Source organism: Stegostoma tigrinum, chromosome 11 (genome assembly GCF_030684315.1).
Source record: "Stegostoma tigrinum isolate sSteTig4 chromosome 11, sSteTig4.hap1, whole genome shotgun sequence".
NCBI lineage: Eukaryota > Metazoa > Chordata > Chondrichthyes > Orectolobiformes > Stegostomatidae > Stegostoma > Stegostoma tigrinum.
The window spans coordinates 61,066,604-61,089,454 of record NC_081364.1 but is presented as its reverse complement, the minus strand read 5'-3'; the positions used below and the strand labels follow the sequence as shown (position 1 = coordinate 61,089,454).

General features: G+C 43.3%; 1 protein-coding gene across 1 annotated transcript; it reads left to right on the top strand.

Moving 5' to 3' along the window:
• The first annotated feature begins 18,337 nt into the window (after positions 1 to 18,337).
• On the top strand, positions 18,338 to 22,851 carry trh (thyrotropin-releasing hormone). Its single transcript, XM_048547761.2, has 3 exons — positions 18,338 to 18,560; positions 18,778 to 19,012; positions 21,233 to 22,851. Exons 2-3 carry the CDS (start codon positions 18,826 to 18,828, stop codon positions 21,823 to 21,825), a joined length of 780 nt encoding a protein of 259 aa, XP_048403718.1. The 5' UTR covers positions 18,338 to 18,560; positions 18,778 to 18,825; the 3' UTR covers positions 21,826 to 22,851.

The window sequence follows — 22,851 nt, the reverse complement described above, 5'->3', positions numbered from 1 at the left end:
TGGTGTGGTTGAAGTGGTTAGGATGGTGGCACAGTGCTAATGTCACTAGTCTAGTTAATCCAGAGGCTTGGGCTAGCTGGCTATGATACATTGGTGAGAGTTCCTTAAAAGGATGGCAGCGATGGGCAATGGCGAATATTTGAAGGTTTCGTGGAAGAACTGTAGCAATGGTTCGTTCCTGTTTAGCACAAAAATAAAATGGCAAAGCTGGCCAGACAACGGCTAACAAGAGAAATTGCAGTTAGTATACATCAACATCAGCAGGTCATCATATCATGAGGTGGTGTGGGGTGGGGGGGGGGGGGATCCAATATTTAGGATGTTTCTGAGGCCAGTGAAGCACACAATGGACAGACTTGCTTGTTCCAGGATAAATGCTCTTTTATGTCAATATCTGTAGCAGAAACTGTCATGTTGACTACTTTTGGTACACCTTTTCGGGTAGAAAGCTGAAGTGTTGGAAGCAAGGTATTGATTAAGAACAGAAAACAGCAAACTGAAAAGGTGAAAAACGTCCAGACTTAACCAATGAGGAATGCGAAAGTTGGCTGACAGGCCCAATGAAGGTTGAAGGTTTGAAGACTTACTGGACTATACTTAAGGGCCCACTATTGTGGCTGGTGATTCTGTGCTAATTTCCAGCTCCATGGCATCTAATCGAGGCTCCTCCTCGATAAATTTCCTGGACGCAGGCCTGAAGATGCTGCTAGATCCTCTATGTATCTGAAGAGGGGGATCCTTTGCACCTGATCAAACCCGGGGAGAGTTGGAGGTTGCCAACATCATGATAAATTTGCCATTCTCTAGTGTAGGTACAAAACAGCATGGAGCCTCTGCCAGATCTACGTTAAACCCATGAGTCACTGAGGTTCCTGTTTTCTTCCCGACCCATGGCACTGATGCCAGTTGATCACACAGCCCCTAGGGGTTACATTGGATTTCCTTGCAGTTCGCAAACACTATCCCAGTGAGGCTTGCATGCGAGCTTGGTATTGTGATCCTGCCACAAGTCTCACTAGGCAAGTGCACACCAAAACAGAAATGCCATCCACCTTGAAGCCAAGAAAGTAGGCCGAGCCAGGATGAAGCTTTGAGGCGGGCTGTGATCCATTATTCTGCTCTGTTTCTGCTTCAGACGGGGGAGTATGTCTCGGACTGAGGTCCACAGGAGGCTGCACACAGGTGACATTCGATGAGTCCTTCAATAGCAGACGAGAAATTGTGACCTAACCACAGCTCCTTCATCAAGCGATAATTTGTGGTTGATGGCACAGTCATCATTTACCGCAGCACAGCAAATGAAAACAGAATCCGAAGCTCAGGAGTACAAATATAGACTGAGAAAATAGCAACACTTTCTTATCAAGGAATGGAGATACAGAACTGTATTGTGTAAAATGACATCCGTTCCTCCCTCCTGTATAAGGCAAGTGTTATAATTATACACTGCTATTAAATATGACTGCACTTAATGAATATTTATTTGCAAATCCGAACACTAGTGAATCACAGTAAGCATCAGGTATGATAGCACAAAGTTGACTTTTTGAAAGTGGTTAGGTCATATTTTTAGACACTTGAAGGCCCTTTATGCAAAGCTTCTGTGAACTTGCTAATTAACTGAGTATTTCTGGTCTCTCAATTGCTTCCTTGCATTGCACAAAATTACTCACTCCAAGTGATAGCCAAAAAAAGCAATGTTTTCAGTTTGTAACTGGAAAATGAATTGACCTTAAAGCACAAGTAGCTCAATCATTCTCAATCACTTTGTTCTACATTAGGATGCATCTTGAGAGATTTTATTATAGTTAATACCTCAGAGTTGGATAGATACAATGTTTTCTGTCTAAACAAAAACACCCTCAACTGTTTAAAGAGAAAATATAATGCAAGCATCAGAGCTGGTGCTGGAGACTTGAAGTGACACATTTCTCACTATCACATCCCTCATTATCTCATCTCTCACATTCACATCTCTCATAGTCACATCTCTCAAAGTCACGACCCTCACAGTCATGTCCCTCACAGTCATGTCCCTCACAGTAACGCCCCTCACAGTCACGTCCCTCACAGCCACGCCCCTCACAGTCACGCCCCTCACAGTCACATCCCTCACAGTCACGTCCCTCACAGTCAGGTCCCTCACAGTAACGCCCCTCACAGTCACGTCCCTCAAGGTAACGCCCCTCACAGTAACGCCCCTCACAGTAACGCCCCTCACAGTCACGTCCCTCACAGTCACATCTCTCACAGTCACATCCCTCACAGTCACGTCCCTCACAGTCACATCTCTCACAGTCACACCCCTCACAGTCACTTCCCTCACAGTTACGCCCCTCACAGTCACACCCCTCACAGTCACGTCCCTCACAGTAACGCCCCTCACAATCACGTTCTTCACAGTAACGCCCCTCACAGTCACGTCCCTCACAGTAACGCCCCTCACAGACACACCCCTCACAGTCACAACTCTCACAGTCACGTCTCTCACAGACACGTCCCTCACAGTCACATCTCTCACAGTCATGTCCCTCACTATCATGTCACTCATTGTCATTCCCCACTGTTACACAGTCACTGTTATTCCTCACTTCAACATTCTCATTGTCACCCCCTCACTTTCATCCTATCATGGTCACCCCCATCATTGTCACCCCCTCTTAGTTACCCTTTTATTGTCACATCCCTGACTGCCATTCTCTGACTGTCCAAGTTGTTTGCAAAGCCCAGCCTTAGATCGTGTATATCATTCCAGACATCTGTCCAGACATTACCCTTAAGTGTTAATGTATTTTCCATGTGAATAACTCAAAGATATCTTTTCAGCATTACCCACAGGACTGATGAAGAATGTAAATCTGCACAGTTCTCTGTCAGAGGGAAATTTAAACCATGTTGGATTTGTTGTTTCACTCATCAATGACACCAGATAGCACCTTAATGTGTTTATTTTATATCTTGGAATTTAAACACATCAAATTACAAATTGCTTGTCTGACTGAGAAGTTTGAAATGAAGTCTCATACTACATTAAACTTCTTTTAATTTAGGTAAGGGTAAACCAGAAGTAAATGTAAAATCCTTTAGACGTGATAACAAGTTGGACAAAGACAGAATGGTTAGTGAAGTTAAATACCTATTATGTTAAACTGAACAAGGTGTTCCCTGTTGTAAAAGGATCGAAAGCAAGAATGCATCTTAATAACACCTCAGGTCCGGACTGTAAAAGTGACATGGCCTGTGGAGTAAATACTGTGATCAGAAGAGTCTCACCAATACTGGCATTCTGAAGGTCTCTATTAGACAGAGAGCTATAGGGTCTGTCTCTAATATTAAGGATTGTCAAAACTGGGACAACTGAGACAACAGGCCTATGGAATGAATGGATTCTGTTAGAACCCTTGCTGATTTTTCATTATTTTGATTTTATTCTTTTATCAGTTTTTGTTTGGAGCTGTGAACTGTGAACAGTTAGAGAGCTTCGGACAATGGGCAATACCTTATGTTTAAAGGAAAACAGATCAAACAAGCTTTTATTTGTTTGTGAGGCCAGGCCTGGAAGTTAATTGTTGGTTGGTTCCTGATCAGAAGGTTTTGCAGACTCTTTGTCACTGGGGAAGAGCAGTGTTTAAATAGAGAGCAGAAGATGGCTATTAACGAAGTCAGTACCTGGGATTGATTCCAGCAAGTCTGGAAAAGCACTTATGCTCAAACAGATGGCGAATATTGAATGGTATCTGGGACCTCGTGGAGGAGATAATAAGTTTGTCAGGGAATATTCAGAGTTGAATTGGTTTTGGGCTGTGTTTATGGAGAAAAGAAGCGAATCTGGCTGTTGATGCTATGGCATGAAGATTTGAAAGCCCCCTGCCTAACCTCCCATGAGCAGTTCTTGGAAGCTCAAAGAATAGAAAACTAAGTTATGAATATTACTGCTTTTATCTGGGTGAACTGAAAAGGCGACCCTTTTGACATCTTCAGCCAATCAATCAAGGAACCATCACCTTTGCCTGTGGTGCAACACAATGTGAAAACCACTGAAGGGAGAATGAAAAATAGAAGATAAATTTCAGAGAAGAAACAGGACCCAATCTAAGCTTGTATTATCACTACTGGCAATTGGGTAACAGGGGCTAGTCAGCTCACTTGGTCAGGCAGCTGTGATGCAGGGTAATACCAACAGTGCAAGTTCATTTCCTGCGCTGGCTCAGGTCACTGTGAATGTCTTGCCTTCTTGACCTCACCCTTTGCCTGAGCTATGGCGACCCTCCCAGTTAAAGTCACTGCCTGTCATCTTTCTGTCATGATAGAGGACTCCTGCGGTCCTCTGTCGCTTTACTTTTACCTGAGTCAGTATCACTGCCACTTCAGAGGTAGAACATGCAGAGGTAGTCCAAACAAGTGAAGACTGGAGCTCAGGTTCTGATTTGATATTCATTGGATACTTGCCACCATTTGCTTTGTGGGAACCTGAATGTCCCTGTACAAGACTATGGGCTGGGATAAAGATGGCTATGGACATTGGAAAAGTGTTCACATTCCGGTCTAGCAGTCTGAGAACCTGTTTTTTTATTATTCACAGTTCTCCAGTGAAAGTTACAAAGGCAACAACACTGGTTTGCCTGTTGTATTTTTAATTTGAGACAAAGTTTTCCAGTTGGGTTTTTAACGTGTTGCTTTTTTATATGAAAAAAATAACAAGCCTGTAATTAGCAACCAGTGAGTTGATAGACTTCATCCAAGTAAAACATACAAGAAGAAGAAAATAGATTCTAGAATGGCTCAGTGCAAGGTTAATGTTGACTGACTTAGCCACAGATCCACTGTGCATCTTATGAGGGAGACTGTAAGAACTACCTTTTGCACTTTTGTCAGCTAATGAAAATGATTTAAATCTGAACCACTATGTGACTACTGATTAAATCAGAACAAATAAAAAATGTTTGTGCTGCCTAATGATAATGGTTTGGAAATATTAATGTGTGACGATGGCTGTCTTCTGAATCCTTTGTGCTGAACAGAATTTATTTTCTCTTGTTCTTCGCCTTCATGTCTAACTGTGAAGATAGCACAATTAATAGAGCTGTTTGCGAATGGAATATTTAAGTGATATGGAAGCTAATTTTCACACTAAGCAGGGGAGCAGCGGGAAGCTTAGTGCAGAATAGAACATCAGCCTCAAGAATTGTACAATGTGAGCACATTCCTGATGTGGGATACAGAATGTTTCATCTGAACGAATAAATTGAAAGTACATTCCCACTTCTTCACCAGTCCGAGTTCTCCACTTGTAATTTAATTAAGGCTCACTGGGATCTGGGGTGAGTATTCTTTTCCAGTTCACTCAGATTCCGCCAGTCAGAAGAATTTGGAATGAAGGCAGATAGGAATTGCTGCGGTGAAAAGGACCAAACTCCATTTGGTTTCTGATGTCAGTAGTCAATGATTCAAAGACATAGGTGTTAGCTAAAGAGAACGATCAATCCGTAAGCATAAAATAGACCCAGGCATGAAATGACGAAAAGCTCAGCGATAGAGTTGCAAAGACTATAGATTTCATCACAGTAACAACTTATAAGAGAAGAAAAGAGATTCAAAACCTAGAGACCCTAAGTCACTTGTCACCTCAGTGCATCGTCTCAAATTACTTCTTGTATGTTATCTTCTTTCATTCAGATAGCACCTTATGATGTCCCACGTCATAAAGCATTTCCAAAACAATGAAGTACCTTTGATATGTAGTTGCTGTCACATAGACAACATGACATATATATAGGCACCAAAATCACCATGTCTGCTTACAATAGTTCAGCAAGACAAGCGTCTAGAGGAGCTCCAGAGAGTTATATCTTTACAGTTTTAATTACTTAGGACATATGTGGATGCAACTTACCAGCAGATTTGCTGTGCACCCTGTTGAGTTTGTTTCATGGAAATGTTTCATGTCATTTGATTTGGCGGCCATTAATATCTTAGATTGCTTACAGCACATTGGACAGTGGGCATTACCTCTCTATTGCATTCAATGTCTCACATAGCCAGTGCAGATTGAACACTAAAATGTGGCTGCATATTTTAAAACTTACTGTTATTGTTCAATCTGGCTTCCCACAGGAGGCAGTGACCAAGTGGTATTAATGCTAAACTATTAATCCAGAAACTCAGCTAATGTTCTGGGGACCGGGGTTCAAATTCATTTTAAAAATATCTGGAATTAAGAATCTACTGATGGCAATGAAACCATTGAAAAATCCACCTAACTCACTAATATCCATCAAGGAAGAAAATCTGCCACCCAAACCTGGTCTGGCCTACATGAGACTCTAGACCTGCAGCAATGTGGTTGACTCTCAGTTGCCCTCTGAAATGGCCTAACAAGCCACGCAGATGTATCAGTTGCTACAGAGTCTCAACAAAGAAATGGATGGACCACCTGGCATCGACCTGGGCACCAAAAAAGACAACAACAGAAACAGCCCTGATGACGCTGCAAAGTCCTCCTCACTAACATCTGGGGGTTAGTGCCAAAATTGGAAGCGCTATCTCACAGACCAGTCAAGCAACAACCTGACATAGCCACACTCACAGAATCATACCTTACAGACAATGTCCCAGGCACAGTCAATGTCATCCTTGCCTATGTCTTGTCCCATCAGCAGGAAGGACCCAACAGAGATGGCAGCACAGTGGCGCATTGTTGGGAGGGAGTTGCTCTGGAAGTCTTCAACATTGATTCTGGACCCCATGAAGTCTCATGGCTTCAGGTTAAACATTGTGCTGATTACCACATAGTGTCCTTTGTTTGATGAATCAGGACTCCTCCATGTTGAACAACATTTGGAAGAAGCATTGAGGGTGGTAAGGGCACAAAATGTACTCTGGTTGAGGGGGAATTTCAACATCCACCACCAAGATTGGCTCAGCAGCAGTACTACTGATCGAGCTGGTCAGGTCCTAAAGGACATAGCTGCTAAACTAGGTCTGCAGCTGGTGGATGAAGGAACCAACAAGAGGGAAATACATACGTGACCTTAACCTTACCAATCTGCCAGCTGCAGAAGTATCTATTCCTGGCAATATCAGTAAGAGTGACCATCACATGGTCCTTGTGGAAGCAAAGCCCACTGTCACATTAAAAATATTCCCCATTGTGTCATGTGGCACTATCTCTGTGCTAAACAGCACAGACTTCAAACAGATCTAGCAAGTCAGGACTGGGCATCCAGGAGGTGCTGTTGTCTATCAACACTGCAGAATTGTACTCCAGCACAATCTACAACCTCAAGGCTCAGCATGATCTCCACTTAACCATTTCTATCAAGCCAAGATATCAACCTCGGCTCAATGGTTGTTTCTTGGACTGGAGGCCTGTGACTAGTGGTGTGCCACAAGGATCGGTGCTGGGGCCTTTGTTTCTTCTGGATGTGAGTTTGCTCGCTGAGCTGGAAGGTTAGTTTTCAGACGTTTCGTCACCATCCTAGGTAACATCATCAGTGAGCCTCCGACGAAGCGCTGGTGTTATGTCCCGCTTTCTATTTATCTGGTTAGGTTTCCTTGGGTTGGTGATGTCATTTCCTGCATTGGTGATGTCATTTCCTGTTCTTTTTCTCAGGGGATGGTAGATTGGCTCCAAGTCAATGTGTTTGTTGATGGAGTTCCGGTTGGAATGCCATGCTTCTAGGAATTCTCGTGCGTGTCTCTGTTTGGCTTGTCCGAGGATGGATGTGTTGTCCCAATCAAAGTGGTGTCCTTCCTCATCTGTATGTAAGGATACGAGTGATAGTGGGTCATGTCGTTTTGTGGCTAGTTGATGTTCATGTATCCTGGTGGCTAGCTTTCTGCCAGTTTGTCCAATGTAGTGTTTGTCACAGTTCTTGCAAGGTATTTTGTAGATGACGTTCGTTTTATTTGTTGTCTGTATAGGGTTTTTTAAGTTCATTAGCTGCTGTTTTAGTGTGTTGGTGGGTTTGTGGGCTACCCTGATGCCAAAACGTCCGAGTAGTCTGGCAGTTCATTTCCGAGATGTCTTTGATGTAGGGGAGAGTGGTTATGGTTTCTGAGCCTGTTTTGTCTGTTTGTTTGGGTTTGTTGCTGAGGAATCGGCGGACTGTGTTCATAGGGTACCCATTCTTTTTAAATACGCTTTTTGAATAGCCACCAGGATACATGAACATCAACTAGCCACAAAACGACATGACCCACTATCACTCGTATCCTTACATACAGATAAGGAAGGACACCACTTTGATTGGGACAACACTTTCATCCTAGGACAAGCCAAACAGAGACATGCACGAGAATTCCTAGAAGCATGGCATTCCAACCGGAGCTCCATCAACAGACACATTGATTTGGAGCCAATCTACCATCCCCTGAGAAAAAGAACAGGAAATGACATCACCAATGCAGGAAATGACATCACCAACCCAAGGAAACCTAATCAGATAAATAGAAAGTGGGACATAACACCAGCGCCTCGTCGGAGGCTCACTGATGATGTTACCTAGAATGGTGACGAAACGTCTGAAAACTAACCTTCCAGCTCAGCAAGCAAACTCACATCCAGAACCTCAACCTGAGCTACAAATCTTCTCAAAACCCGCTACCTTTGTTTCTTGTTATTTACATAAATGATCTGGGTGTGAATGTACAAGGCATAATTAGCAAGTCTGTGGATGAAACAAAATTAGGAGGTATTACATTGATAGCGAAGAAGGTTATCAAAAATTACAGAGGGATCTTGATCAGATAGGGAAGTCGGCTGAGGATTGGCACATGAAATTCAATACAGATAAGTATGAGGTGTTGCACTTTGGAAAGTCAAACCAAGATTGGGCTTATACAGTAAATGGTATGGTGCTGAGGAGAGTTGCGGAGCACTGGGATCTAGGAGTACAAATACACAGTTTATTGAAGCCTGCGTCATAGGTAGACAAGGTGGTGAGGAAGGCACTTAGCATGCTGGCCTTCATCAGTCAAGGCACTGAGTATAGGAGTTGGGATGTTGTTACAGTTGTATAAGTCATTGGTGAGGCCACACTTCGAGTATTGTGCATAGTTTTGGTCACCATATTACAGGAACGACACAGTTAAACTGGAAAGTGTGAAAAGAAGAGTTACGAGGATGTTGCCATGACTAATAGGCCTGAAATATAGGGAGAGTTTGGCCAGGATAGGACTTGGAATGTAGGAGAATGAGGGGTGACCTTATTGATATGTATAAAATAATGAGGGGCACAGATTGGATGAATGCATATAGTCTTTTTCCCAGATAGGGAATTGAAAACTAGAGGGCATAAGTTACAGGTGAGAAGGGAAAGATTTAAGAAGGACCTGAGGGGTAACTTCACACAGAGAGAGGTACATATATGAAAGTGGTTGAGGCATGTACAATAGCAATATTTAAAAAACATATGGATAGGTACATGGATAGGAAGGGTTTAGAGGGATACGGACCAAGTGCGGGCAATTGGAGCTAGATGAGTGGGCACCATGGTCAGCATGGACCAGTTTGGGCCGAAGGGCCTGTTTCCAACCTGTATTATTCTACGACTCCATGACTCTAAATCCAACACCGCCAGACCCTATTGATCTACTCTCAATCATCAGTAAAGTGCTGGAAAGTGTCACTAACAGCGCTACCAAGCAGCACCTGCTCAGCAATAACCTGCTCAGTGACGCCCAGTTTGGGTTCTGTCAGGGCCACTCAGCTCCTGACCTCATTCCAGCCTTGGCTCAAACACGGATAAGAGAGCTGAATTCCAGAGGTGAAGTGAGAGTGACAGCCCTTGGCATCAAGGCCACATTTAACCGTGTGTTGCATCATGGAATCCTAACAAAACTGGAATCAATGGGAATCAGGGACAAACTGTCCACCATTGGAGTCATATTTGGCAAAAAGGAAGATGTTTGTGGTAGTGGGGATCTGTCATCTCAGCTCCAGGACATTTCTGCAGGAGCTCCTCAGGGTAGTGTCCTCGGTCCAACCGTCTTCAGCTTCTTCATCAATGACCTTCCCTCCATCATAAGGTCAGAGGTGGGGATGTTCGCTGATGATTGCACAATGTTCAGCACCATCCACGACTCCTCGGATACTGAAGCAGTCTGTGTTTGAATGTAACAAGATCTGGACAATATCCGGGCTTAGGCTGCCAAGTGGTAAGAACTGTTCATGCCAAACAAATGCCAGGCTATTCCAGGCCATCACCAATTAGAGACAATCTAACCACTGCTCCCTGACATACGTTGATGTTACCTTCACTGAATCCCCCACAATCAATATCCTACAGTTTTCATTAACCAAAAACTCAACTCATCACATTAACACAGTGGCTACAAGAGCAAGTGAGAGGCTCGGAATACTGTGATGAGTAACTCACCTCCTGATTCCCCAAAGCCTGTCCACTATCTTCAAGGCACAAGTCAGGAGTGTGATGGAATACTCTCTGCTTGCCTGGATGGGCGCAACTCCAACAACACTCAAGGAGCTTGACACCATCCAGGACAAAGCAGGCTTCTTGATTGACACCATATCCAGAAGCAACCAGTCATAGCAGTATGTACTATCTACAAGATGCACTACAGAAATTCACCAAAGATCCTCAGACAGCATCTTCCAAACCCACAACATTTCCCCTAAGGGCAGCGGATACATGGGAACACCATCACCTACAAATTCCTCTCCAATCCATTCACCATCCTGACTTGGAAATTTATCACTGTTCCTTCATTGTCACTGGGTCAAAGTCCTGGAATTCCGTCCCTCGTAGCATTGTGGTCTACTTATAGAAGGTGGACTGCAGTGGTTCAAGGAGGCAGCTCATCACCACCTTCTCAAGGGATGGGTAATAAATGCTGGCCAGCCAGCAACATTCACATCCCATGGGTGAATAAAAAATATCTGTATTCCCACCCCCTCCCCTAACAACTAACTAGTATTCAACAAAGCAGTACATGCATTTATATAGTCCCTTTCATGACCTCAAAGAACTTCACAATCAAAGTTGTCCTTTTGACATTTCTTACGTAATGTGGAAAAGGCACAAGCTAATTTGAAAATAACAACTAACATGATATTGTCCCACAAAGAATGGGCTTAAGAAGTTGAATAAGGATTAAAGGCCAGCCATGGGAGTCTTCCCTGCTCCACTTCAGTATTGTTTGCATCCACCTTACATAGAGTCATATAGAGTCATGCAGCATGGAAATAGACCCTTTGGTCCAACTCGTCCATGCCAACCAAATTTTCCCAGGTAAACTAGTCCCACTTGTCTATGTCTGGCCCATGTACTTCTAAACCTTTCCTATTTATATATCTGACAAATGGGTTCAAATGTTGTAATTGAATCTGCAACCATCAATTCTTCTGGCAGATCTTCTCTCTCCCGGACTGACCTTTGCCTGTTCACCTGTTCTTCTCCTGCTCTTTGTGCTTTATCTTCACCTATTGTTTACTCTCCTCCAATTCCTCCTCTCCCACCCAATCTTTTGGATAAATACCAACCGTTTCCTCATGACTATCAGTTCTGAAGAAAGGTCACTGGACCCAAAACATTCTTTCTGATTTCCCTCCACTGATGCTGCCAGACCTGATGAGTTTTCCTAGCAATGTCTGCTTTGGTTTCTGATTTCCAGCCGTTCTTTCAGCTTTTGTTTTAGTCTGTTCCAGTGATGATGTTCCAACTTCCATAAAAGCCTCCACTCACCCTACCATATCTGCCCACATTAACATTATCAGGAAAGTCAGGGATGGAATACCTGATCATCATTACTCAGTTTGGATTCTGTGAGATCCAAAAAGTTCTAGACCTCACTAAGCCCTTTGTTCAAAGGTATAGTGAAAGTGATGCCAATGAAGTGTGGCATGAAGCAGCCCTGGTAAAATTGACCTTTACCAACAGGGTCATTTCAACTTTGTTTGACATTCAACAGAATTACCATTGCTGACTCCCCTGCCATCAACATTCTGGGAGTTCCAATGGACCGGAATCTTAACTGGGCTTGCCACATGAGTTCTGTGGTTTCAAGAGCAGGTCAAAGGCTGGGAATTTTGCTGTGAGTAACTCAAATGATGACTTTCAAAACCATCCACCATCTACAAGGCAAGAAAGTAATGAAATATTTTCTACGTGCCTGGATGAGTGCCACTCCACAAACATTCAGGAAACTTGACACCATCTTCAGCATCACCTTGAATGGCATTCCATTCACCGGCTTTAATATTGATTCCCTCCTCTGTTCATATGAAATTGTCGCAGTGTATACCATTAAAAAGTTGCAACGCAATTCACCACACTTTCTTCGATTGTCCCCTCCAAACACATGACCTCTATCACTTTGAGTTACAAGGCTAGCAGGGGTACGGTTGACTCAAACCTGTAAGTTGTCCTGTCACACAGCTTCTTGAGAAGGAGCTGTATCTCCATTCCTTCGTTGGCACTGAGTTGAAATCCTGCCACTCACTCCATAACTGTACACTGGATGTATCTGCATCCTATAGTCTGCTGCCATTCCTGAAGATCACTCAGCATTTACTTTGCAAGGATTATTTGGGATGAGCAATAATTGTTGTCTTCGGCTTCCCTTTAAATGCATTGCTGGTAATCTTAATTTGTCATTGTGGCAGCAAGTTCCACATCCTCACTGTTCTTTTGGTAACAATATATCTCCTGATTCTCTATTGAAGTAATTAAGGACTATCTGGTGCTGCAAAAAGAAACATCTTACCTACACCTTTCAAATGTCTGTGGGATTTTAAAGAGCTCTACCATGTCACTCCTCAGCCTGCGCTGTTCCGGAAGAATGACCCTCAGCCTGCTCAATCTTTCCTGATGTTCTGGTGAATCTTCTTTCAACCTTCTCCAGTCCTCTTTATCCTTTCTATTACATGAAGACCAGAACTTTTACATCATTCTAAGTTACTGCACTTTTACTCAGCATAGAATAAAGTGGGCAATTACTTTCAGCAGAGATAGGCAGTACCCCATATGTTGTGCTGCACAGAATACTGCAAGGCCAGCGTTGACAAAAGTATAATTTTGTATAATTATAGCTGTGTGCTTACTCAACTAACTATAATGTTTGTAAGACATGTAGTACTGTCCCCAGCAATATAAAACCTAACACTAATCACAGCCATAGTACTACTTTACTGACACTTGAGGAGCTCTGTGAGGTCAAGCTGGTTCACAGGGATATTACAATGGGCTTTGAGGCACAATATATAGATTTATTACATTCTTGAAGCTGACCCTGAAGGTTTTGGGTTCAAATCTCACTCCAGATACTTTGACTGATGAACCAGGACTCCTCCAGGCTGAAGATCACTGAGAGGAAACATTGAGGGTGGCAAGGGCACGGAATGTTCATACTCTGTCTAGGGGACTTCAGTGTCCATCATCAACAGTAGCTCGGCGACACCATTAATGGCTAAGCTGGCCGGGTCATGGAGTGATAGAGTCAAACAGTGCAAAAACAGATCCTTCAGTCCATCTGATCCATGCTGACCATGTTCACAAACTAAATTAGTCACACCTGCTTGCATTTTGCCCATGTCCCTTCAAACCTTTCCTATTCATGTACTTATCCATTGTATGTATGCCTGCATCCATCACTTCCTCTGACAAGTCACACTTACCACCATCTGTGTAAAAACTTTGCCCCACCATGTCCTTTTTAAATTGTCCTCCTCTCACCTTAAAGATATCCACCCCCACCCCCGTTTTGAACACACCCACCCTAGGAAAAAGACTTTTGCTGTTCACCTTGTTTATGTCCCTCATGATTTTATAGAACATAGAATGGTACAGCACAGTTCAGACCCTTGGGTCCATGATGTTTTGCCGACCTATTATCCTCCTAAGATCAATCTACCCTGCATACCCTACATTTTACTATCTTCTATATGCCTATTCAAGAGTCACTTAAAAGTCTCTATAGACCTCCATGAGGTCACCCCTCAACTTCCTATGCTCCAGAGAGAAAAGTCCCAGCTTATCCAGCCTATTTTTATAACTCAAACCCTCCATTCCCAGCAACATCCTGATAAATATTACTGAACCTTCTCCCATTTAATAATATCCTTCCTTTAACAGGGTGAGCAGAACTGCTCACAGTAGTTCAGAAGTCACAACCCCACCAACCTAACCCCATATGATGTCCCAACATCTATATTCAAGGGCCTGAGCAATGAAGGCACGAGAACTAAATGCCTTCTTCATCACTCTATCTACTTGTGATAAAAATTTCAAAGAATTATGTACCTGAACTCTAAGGTCTGTCTGTTCTACAACATTACCCAGGGCCCTACTATTAGTTGTATTGGTCATGGCCTTGTTTGTTTTACCAAAATGCAATACCTTGCATTTATCCAAATTAAATTCCATCTACCACTCCCTAGCCCATTTATCCAATTAAACAAGATTTGTTTGTAATCTTAGATAAGATTCTCCACTATCCACTGTATCACCAATTTTTGTGTCATCTGCAAACTTACTAACCATGTCTCCAGTAATCTAAGATTTATTATTTACCACACAGTGAGCTTTGTGTCGTCTACAAACTTACTCATGAACCTTCTTACAATAAACTCTAAATCATTTATATAGACTATGAGCAGCAAGGACCCCCAACACTGATCCCTGCTGAATTCCACTGAAGACAAACTTCCAGTCACAGAAACGCCCCTTGACCATCACCCTCTGCTCCCTGCCACTCAGCCAGTTCTGGATCCAATTAGCCAAATTTCCTTGGATCCTCTAGGCTCTTACCTTTGCTATCAGTCTCCCACTTTGTCAAAAGCTACAACATCAGCATGGTGTAGGGAAACTGATGTAAAATTGTGGGGGTTTTCTCCCCTCAATCGTCATCCTTATTGTAAAGCGCTTGTGACCACTACCCATTAGGCTAAAATAGCTTTGAGCTGTGAAATAGTGATGTAGATAAAGTAATAGTAAGTTCTTGATGACTCTTTTGGAACAGCAATCAGTAGGAGTTACTCACATCTTCACGCTTGCTGCTGTCTTTTATTCATGTTGATGTATGCAAATGAAAAGTCTTTTTTTCATTTGCAGTCCCAGCGTTAAGGAAGAGTGGGAAAGGGGAGCAACCGTTGTGTTTTACACAATCAAAAATCAGGACCCATAATTAGCAAGTAGGTAACTGATTAAGCTTTAGGGGCCTCAGGCCAAGTATCAGTCCAAGATTTGAGCTGCAATTAACTTGCCTGGAGATTAACAAAAAGTATTACATGGATAGTGGGCCAGTGTTGACTCACTAGCTTCCCACCTGAAATCTCTTGTGTTGTTTCTTTCTCTACATTCCCCTCCTTGGCTTCTTACTTTGACTAGTTTTGCATTTATATCGCCTTTCACATATAACTCATTAAATAAACATTTAGTTTCAAATTCAGAAACTGCCTGTAACTCATACATAAAAAAGTTGTCCAATTACCTTTGTGACCACGCTGCGCACACGTCTCTGATTACTGTATAATGAAATCTCAACACTACAGACGGCCTGTCATCTCCAATACAGACCCTGTCAATATTATACTAAATTAGGGATACAGACATCAGTCAAACAGGCTTGTGTACCTAGATGCAATATTTCTGAAATATGATCCTTTTGTCTATTTGAGTAAATGTGCCCCTTTGTTTTGCTCAATTCACGAATGTGAGACCATATATTACTAGAAAGAAAGATCGGGAATGGGTTTCAGAAACAGCCAGGACGGTGGCTGCATACTGCTCCACAGCTCCCCCAGGATATAAATTTAGCACACAGAGAATAAAGAGAAGGAAGAAGGCTAACAACCTGAACTATTGTGGATAGAGAGCAGGTCTGGCAGCATCGGTGAAGAGAGGAACAAAGTGCAACAAACGAGAATTGAATGAGTAACCAAAATAAAACAGCACTCGGAAAACAGGAAAGAGCATCTGACTTGAGCTTACTCACTCTCCTGTGAATTGTTCTTTCTCTGCTCTGTGAGGTTGCCTTACACTGGTCTGCTGTTGCAATAGTTACATTAGACTCAACCATCACTGAGTGCAGTGCCTGTACTTACGTTGGTCAGTGAATAAAGTGCACCAGTTGCAAATTGAGTAGCATGGTATTAGAGGGAATTGATCTAAATTAACATAACTTTGCAGCAGGAAGGACTGCAGCATTGAAAGCAAAAGGACATGGGCAGGCTTGGACTGATTTGCGTATATTTTCCACACCAATGTGCTCAGATGGCAGTTCATAAAAAGGACTCTGTTGCCAGGCTGAGATGAGTAAGGTGGAATGAGGTCCATTTGGAAGCATGGGCACCATTAATCAACCTGCCGATCTGAATGGGCTGTTCTAGGGTTGTAAAATTCTATGCCTATATGTGAGTGCCAATGATCCTTCAATGTAAACTAACCTCCCAATTATTTTTAAGATCTGCTTACTATCAAACTGTAGAAAAAATAGTGATGATTACCTGTAATTAACCGATTGAAATATATCGGTTAACTGCACTGTTAAAGTAATCGCCTGAAGAACATGTTATTCAAGTGTTTTCAGTGTTTGCCCACTCAGATTGCGAACAATAGATGATAGCCTTGTACTTTAGATTGCTTGCTGTATGCCTTTAGATCAAACTGCAGCAGCCTTGATTTCCTTGCTGTGCTTAGTCAGTCGCTTAAACCAAGGAGATCATTAGATTTGTGAATGGTGCGTGATGCTTGAACTGAATTAGCAGCGAAGACCAACAGCTAAGCTTTAGTTGTCACGGAAGTGTGGCAACATTCACAGAGCACATTCATTCAATGAAATGTTACTCACTATTTAAACAATAAATGTTTCATTTCATTCATCAATTTTCAAGACTTCAGCTTTAGCTTAGTGAGTAGTACCCTTTCCACTAAGTCAGATGGCCTTGTGTTCATGACCCCCTTCAGAATTTTGAGCACATACACTAGGCTGACATTTAGGTGCTGTGCTATTAGAAACATTATCTTTTAGATGAGGAATTAAGACAGGGTCCCATCTGCCTTCTTGGATTGTTGTAAGATTTCATACAATTACAAGGGCTGAAGAGGAGCAACAAATGTTTCCCTCAAATGATAGTCAACATTTACTTTTCAACCCTTATCACCAGTATAGACAATGTGGCCAGTTATGTCACTGAAGATTGTGGGATCTCACAGTGTATAAAATTGCCAGCTGACTATCCTACATTATAGTAGCGACTGCACATCACTATAATGGTTGCAAAACACTTCACCTGTCTGGAGGTTTTGAGAGGTATTATATGAATCCAAGATTTCTTTCATCTTTTTAAATGTTGCCATAGGAAAATCTAGTAACTGGGAGTCAGCAAAAGTTGAGCCAAACTAATTTAGACATTGATTAAAATGCCTATTTATTAATTTTTTGGTCTGAGATTCATTATCCAAAAGCATTTTCAATTCATACCTTTTGGAATTTTGCACTCAACTTCATCAAAACCTTAACCAAATGATACAAACAAGGGGAACTGGACTTGAGAATGGAAACCTCTGATTGTCTGTTTGTACATGTATATGCCCACGTATGTATGTGGATATCTAGGAATGTTACTGCAAGTGTGACAGTTAGTTTATGTGTTTTGATAAATATTTCTATGAATAAGTTTATCTGCACCTATGTATATCATAGAATCATAGACTCCCTACAGTGTGGAAACAGGCCCTTCAGCCCAACAAATCCACACTGACCCTTGGAGCATCCCACCCAGACCCCTCCCCCTATAACCCACATAATCTACAGACCTCTGAACACTACTGGCAATTTAGCTTAGCCAATCCACCTAACCTGCATTTCTTTGGACTGTGGGAGGACACTGGAGTACCTGTAGGAAACCCAAATGCATATTCAGGTTTATGTATGCATGCAGAGATAGTAGGAACTGCTGATGCTGGAGAATATGAGATAGCAAGGTGTACAGCTGGATGACACAGCAGGCCAAGCAGCATCAGAGGAGCAGGAAACCTGCTTTCCTGAATGTAGTTATGTGAAACATATGTGTTGCTGCATACCTGCACACATGACTGTATCTGAGTTAGTAATATATCAAGGTGTGTGCATTTCTGTGACTTTTTTTAACAGATGAATGCAAACATGTCTAAGTTCATGTGCAGGCTTATACATGGGTATATGTGTCTCCATGTAAGCATCTATACATCTATGTGTGCGTGTGTAGCTGTGTATTCATGTTTCTCCATGTACACATCTCTGTCTATGTGTGGATCCATGTGTATCCATCCCCTCTCTATATACACGCATGCGTGTGAGTTTCTATGTATGTGTGTGTGTGCGTGTGTAAGTTTGAGCTTTCAAGTGACATACGTTTACCCTACGACTCGTTAATTTGCATATTCGGGGGTGGGGGAGATGCTAAACGGCTATAAATGTGCAGTCTTGGATCGTCAAACGCATTCTAAGAAGGAGCCGAAAAGCTCAGTCCGAGACCAGACCTTCTGCGTGGAACAGAGCTGGGTACAGAGAGGAAGTGCCTGAAGCGCCGGACAAGTAACAGTACTCAAGAGGAACTGGTGCTTCCTACTGTTTTAAAATCTTCCATTAGTTGCGTGTTTACTGCGTGTGTGCGAATGTTTCTTTTATGTGGTTGTTTGTGTGTGTGAGCGAGAGGGGGATCAGTTCTGGGTGAGTGGTTTGCGAGTTTCTTGTTTTTTCAGCACCGCGGACAACGCATAGCGGTCTCCACTGTAACATTGGAAGTGAACTCCCACTTCTTTGTTTCCTGTGCAGAGCGGCCCAAACTCCTCTTCCTTGTTTTCTCTTCCCCCCTCTTCCGAGATGAGGTCGATATGGTTCCCGCTGCTGCTGGGCTACCTCAGTCTTCACAAGTCTGCGACCGCCAGCGAGCAGACGGCGGCGGGAGAGGACCGGCTGGGAGCAGAGTCAGACCCGCTGGTGGAGATGCTTCAGAGAGCGGAGACCGTCCTCATCCGCTCCATCCTGGAGGAAGGGCGGAATGCTGAGGGTACGCACCGAATTCTTACTGTGTTACCCTGTCCCTCTACAGTTAAGCAACTGTAGATTCTTTAAACTCACTTGTATACTCCATGTTTTCATTCTTAACGTTTAGTTGGACGAGTTTAAGGTCAACAGTTCGCCTTAAGAGTTAGAATCTCACTTTTAGACGCTTGCAGTATCAGAATTGCTCTGGGGAGAAAGTCCTGACAAAATTGTGGGGAAGTTAAAATTACGGAAATAAAACGGGGGTAAGGAAAGAGGGTCAGAACAGGAAAAGGGATTCCGAGCATCTGAGGCAGTGGCTGTGATTTCTCTTTATTTGTTGCCAATGAAAGGTTGTGTGGACTGGAGTTTTATAAACTCAGATAGCTGCTAGATTGGCCAGTTGACAGCAGGCACTGTTTAGGAATCAGGCAAACGTGACCCTTATGTTCAATTGGATGAAAAACCAAGTTCCCTGCTCCCCACGTGTAATGCCCAGCTCCCTCGCCCTGTAAGGGTGAGACCAGTTTGAAGGTCTGGAGCACAGAGGGGACACCACTGAAATGTCCTGAACAGGGGCGTTACTAACAAGCACAGACTCTTGAAGGAAGGAATCAAGCTGGGCTAGCCTGGTTACAGCTCTTAAGCCATTCAGAAGACCCTTCGGTTCAACCAGTCCATGCCGACCATAATCCCAAACTAAACTACCGGCCTGTGCTTGGGCCATATCCCTCCAAACATTTCTTATTCATGTACTCATCTAAATTGTCATTTAAGCGTTGTAACTGTACTCACATTCACCACTTCCTCTGGCAGTTCATTCCACTCAGGAACAACCTTGTGTTAAAAAATGTCATGTTTTTGAAAAATCTTTCTCCTTTCACTTCAAAAAAATATGCCCCCAGTTTTGAAATACCCCACCCTAGGGAAAAGACACCTGCCATTCACCTTATCTATACCCATCATGGCTTTATAAACTTCCATATGGTCACCGATCAACATCAAGTGAAAAAAGTCCCAGCCTATCCAGCCTCTCCTTATAATTCAAACCCTGCATTCCATTCAATTAATCTCCGCCACCCTCTCTATTTCCCATGCCCAGCATTATTATTATTTTTACACAGTTATCTAGGTAATTATTGAGATTGCTCTTCCTTTTAGAACATCAGTCTGTGTTAGTGGACCTGCAGGAGCAGCCTCAGAGATGATTACACCTTGCTGTGAGATCCATCTCTTCATTTTGATGCAAGCAGCTAATTTGTGAATGGGATTTTAACTCAATAGGGAAGTTTCCAACAGGTGGGGTTGGCAAGACAGTGTTATTTGGATGGATATTGGGTTTAAATGATCTTCCCCTTAGGGGGCAGCCTCACCTCTCTAAATGCACGGACTAGAAAAAGCTTCCTTTAGTGGGATTTGGCTTGGATAAATTCCTTCCTTTAAACCTAGGTCAAGCATAAGAGTTAGATTAACTCCTCACTGTTCCTCCCTTTGATTTTTGTTGTTATCATTCAGGGAATGTGGTCTCCACTGGTTGGGACAGAATATATTGCCCACCCCAAACTCTGTTGTGTTTCAATTAAAGAGAGTGTATTAATAATATTGCACTTTAGTAATCTAGAGCTCCACACTAATATTCTGGGGACATGAATTGGAACTTCCTAATGGCAGATGGTGAAAACAGAATTTAATAAAATCTGGAATTTAATTTTTAAAAAACAATCTTAGTTGATTTTCCTTAAAAGCAATCCATCTGATTCATTAATATCCATTAAAGAAGGAAATCTACTCTCCTTACCTGGCCTACCAACCCATGGCAATGATTCTCTCTCTCAGAAATAGTCTAGAGAGTCAATAATATAAGGGCAATTAGGAATAGACGACAAATATTGAATCAAAAACAGAAATTGCTGTTCAAGCCTGGCCTCAGGGGAGAGAAAGCAGAGTTAAGGGTTTGTGCCCAGCAGCCCTTCTTCAGACAACAAATGATTGGCCTTGCCAGCAATGCTTGCATGCAAGAATAAAAACAGTTGCTGTTTTGTGAATATTCTTTTATAAAACAAAACACACACAAACCCAAATGGGATTATGTACCTTCCTCAGAATCATGCATTTGAACCTGTACAAAGCAGTGATTTGACAAAGTTTCACACTGTCTGATTGTATTAGGGTGATCGGGCGGTGCTCGTCATACCTCAGTGGGGTAAGCAGCTCATTCATGAACCTCTGGTTTTGCCCTCGTCAGCTTTAGACGCAGACTTGCCACCTGCAGAGCGCGTCCTCAAGCGGCAGCACCCAGGGAAGCGGCTGGAGGGAGAGTTTGAGAAGCGGCAGCACCCAGGGAAACGCCAACCTGGGCAGGATGAGGAGGACGGAGGCTGGGCGCCAGAGAAAAGGCAGCACCCGGGGAGGAGAGAGCTGGATGGGGTGCCCCTGGAGGTGCAGGCCAGGCAGCACCCAGGGAGGAGGTCGGCCTTTGAGCCAGCCCTGGAGGAGAGTACAGCCCGCCAATTGAGCACCTTCCTTGGAGACCTCTCTAAGCGCCAGCACCCCGGAAAGAGATCCCTGGTGTATGGCCCACGGCCCAGCCGCTGGAGCTGGCAGGAGGATGGTGACGACTCTGGGGAAAGCCAGTACAACTCACCACAGTACCTGGAGGCACCTGGCGGCAGCAGCAAGCTCATGTCCCCATGTGAACTCCAGGAGTCCGGGAACTGCAGCAAAGTCACTTCTCTGTTAGCCTTGCTCAGCAATACAAACAAGGATAGAGCAGAGGTAAAGAGGCAGCACCCCGGTAGGAGGCTCGCTTCAGATGAGCAATTGCAGGGTAGAGCCTGAACTTACCGAAATGTGTTTTACTCTGTTGTAAAAAAAAACATGTTTGCATTCATTAACATTGAGGTTGAGCGGGGTGGGGGGGAGGTTTGCCCTCGAAGACCATGTAAAGCTCTGCTTCCTGGGCAGGAATCAGTTTTTGTTCAGCCTGGTTCACCCATCACATTCCCCAGCATGTCCCTTAATGCATGCTCCATCACCCAAAGAATCTCAAAGAAGGGCAGAGGAGGGGAGAGAGAGAGAGAGAGAGAGAGAAAGAGTGAGTGAGAGAGAGAGAAAGAAACTGGGGGAAGAGGGTGGGTGGAGAGGTGTGAGGAGAAGAGAGAAGCCAAAGAGGCGAGAGAAGAGAGGGGGGAAAAGAGAGATGGATGAGCCGAGAGAACAGAAAGAGGAGGCAAGAGAGGCAGACAAGTGACCAGGAGAGAGACAGCGGGATGAGGAGAGAGTGGGAATGAATGGGAGAAAGAGAGAGGAGGAGAGAAAAAGGGTTGGGGAAAGAGGGAAAATAAGGTAGAGGGAGAAAGAAGGGAGAGTGGAAGAGGGTGCGAGTGGAGAGAGGGGGACGAGTATAAGGAGGACAGAAAAAGAATGAGTGTAAAAGCAAAGAATGGAAAGTAGAAAGCTGAGAGTGAGGGAGAGCTGGCAAGGGAGAGAAAGCAAATAGAGAACTGGAGAGGGAGAAAAAAGGGAAAGAAGAGATGCCAGAGATGGAAAGAAATCTTCAAGAGAAAATAAAACATTTAGAAAATGTAGGAACGCTGAATGTGTTGGGTGAGATAAAAATAGAAAGTATAAACGCTGCTGTAAGTTTAATTTCTATTGCTCTCGGTTATTATTAACTCATTGCCTAGGAATCATTCATCTTCATCTATGTGGTCTCAAAGTGCGGGTTATTCACTGAACATGCATTGGCAGACACTGTCAAATTTCAGACTCTGTAAGATACCAGCTTGATTCTGAGTTCTAATAAAACGCATGTCGAAATTATTTTTCTACACGAAACCTCAAGTGCCACATTGTTCAAAGAAA

Excerpts from the sequence above, each read along its gene's own strand:
- trh (XM_048547761.2), top strand. The coding sequence starts at position 18,826 with ATGAGGTCGATATGGTTCCCGCTGCTGCTGGGCTACCTCAGTCTTCAC. Across the intron at positions 19,013-21,232 it reads GGAAGGGCGGAATGCTGAGG|CTTTAGACGCAGACTTGCCA; the intron begins GTACGCACCGAA and ends TGCCCTCGTCAG.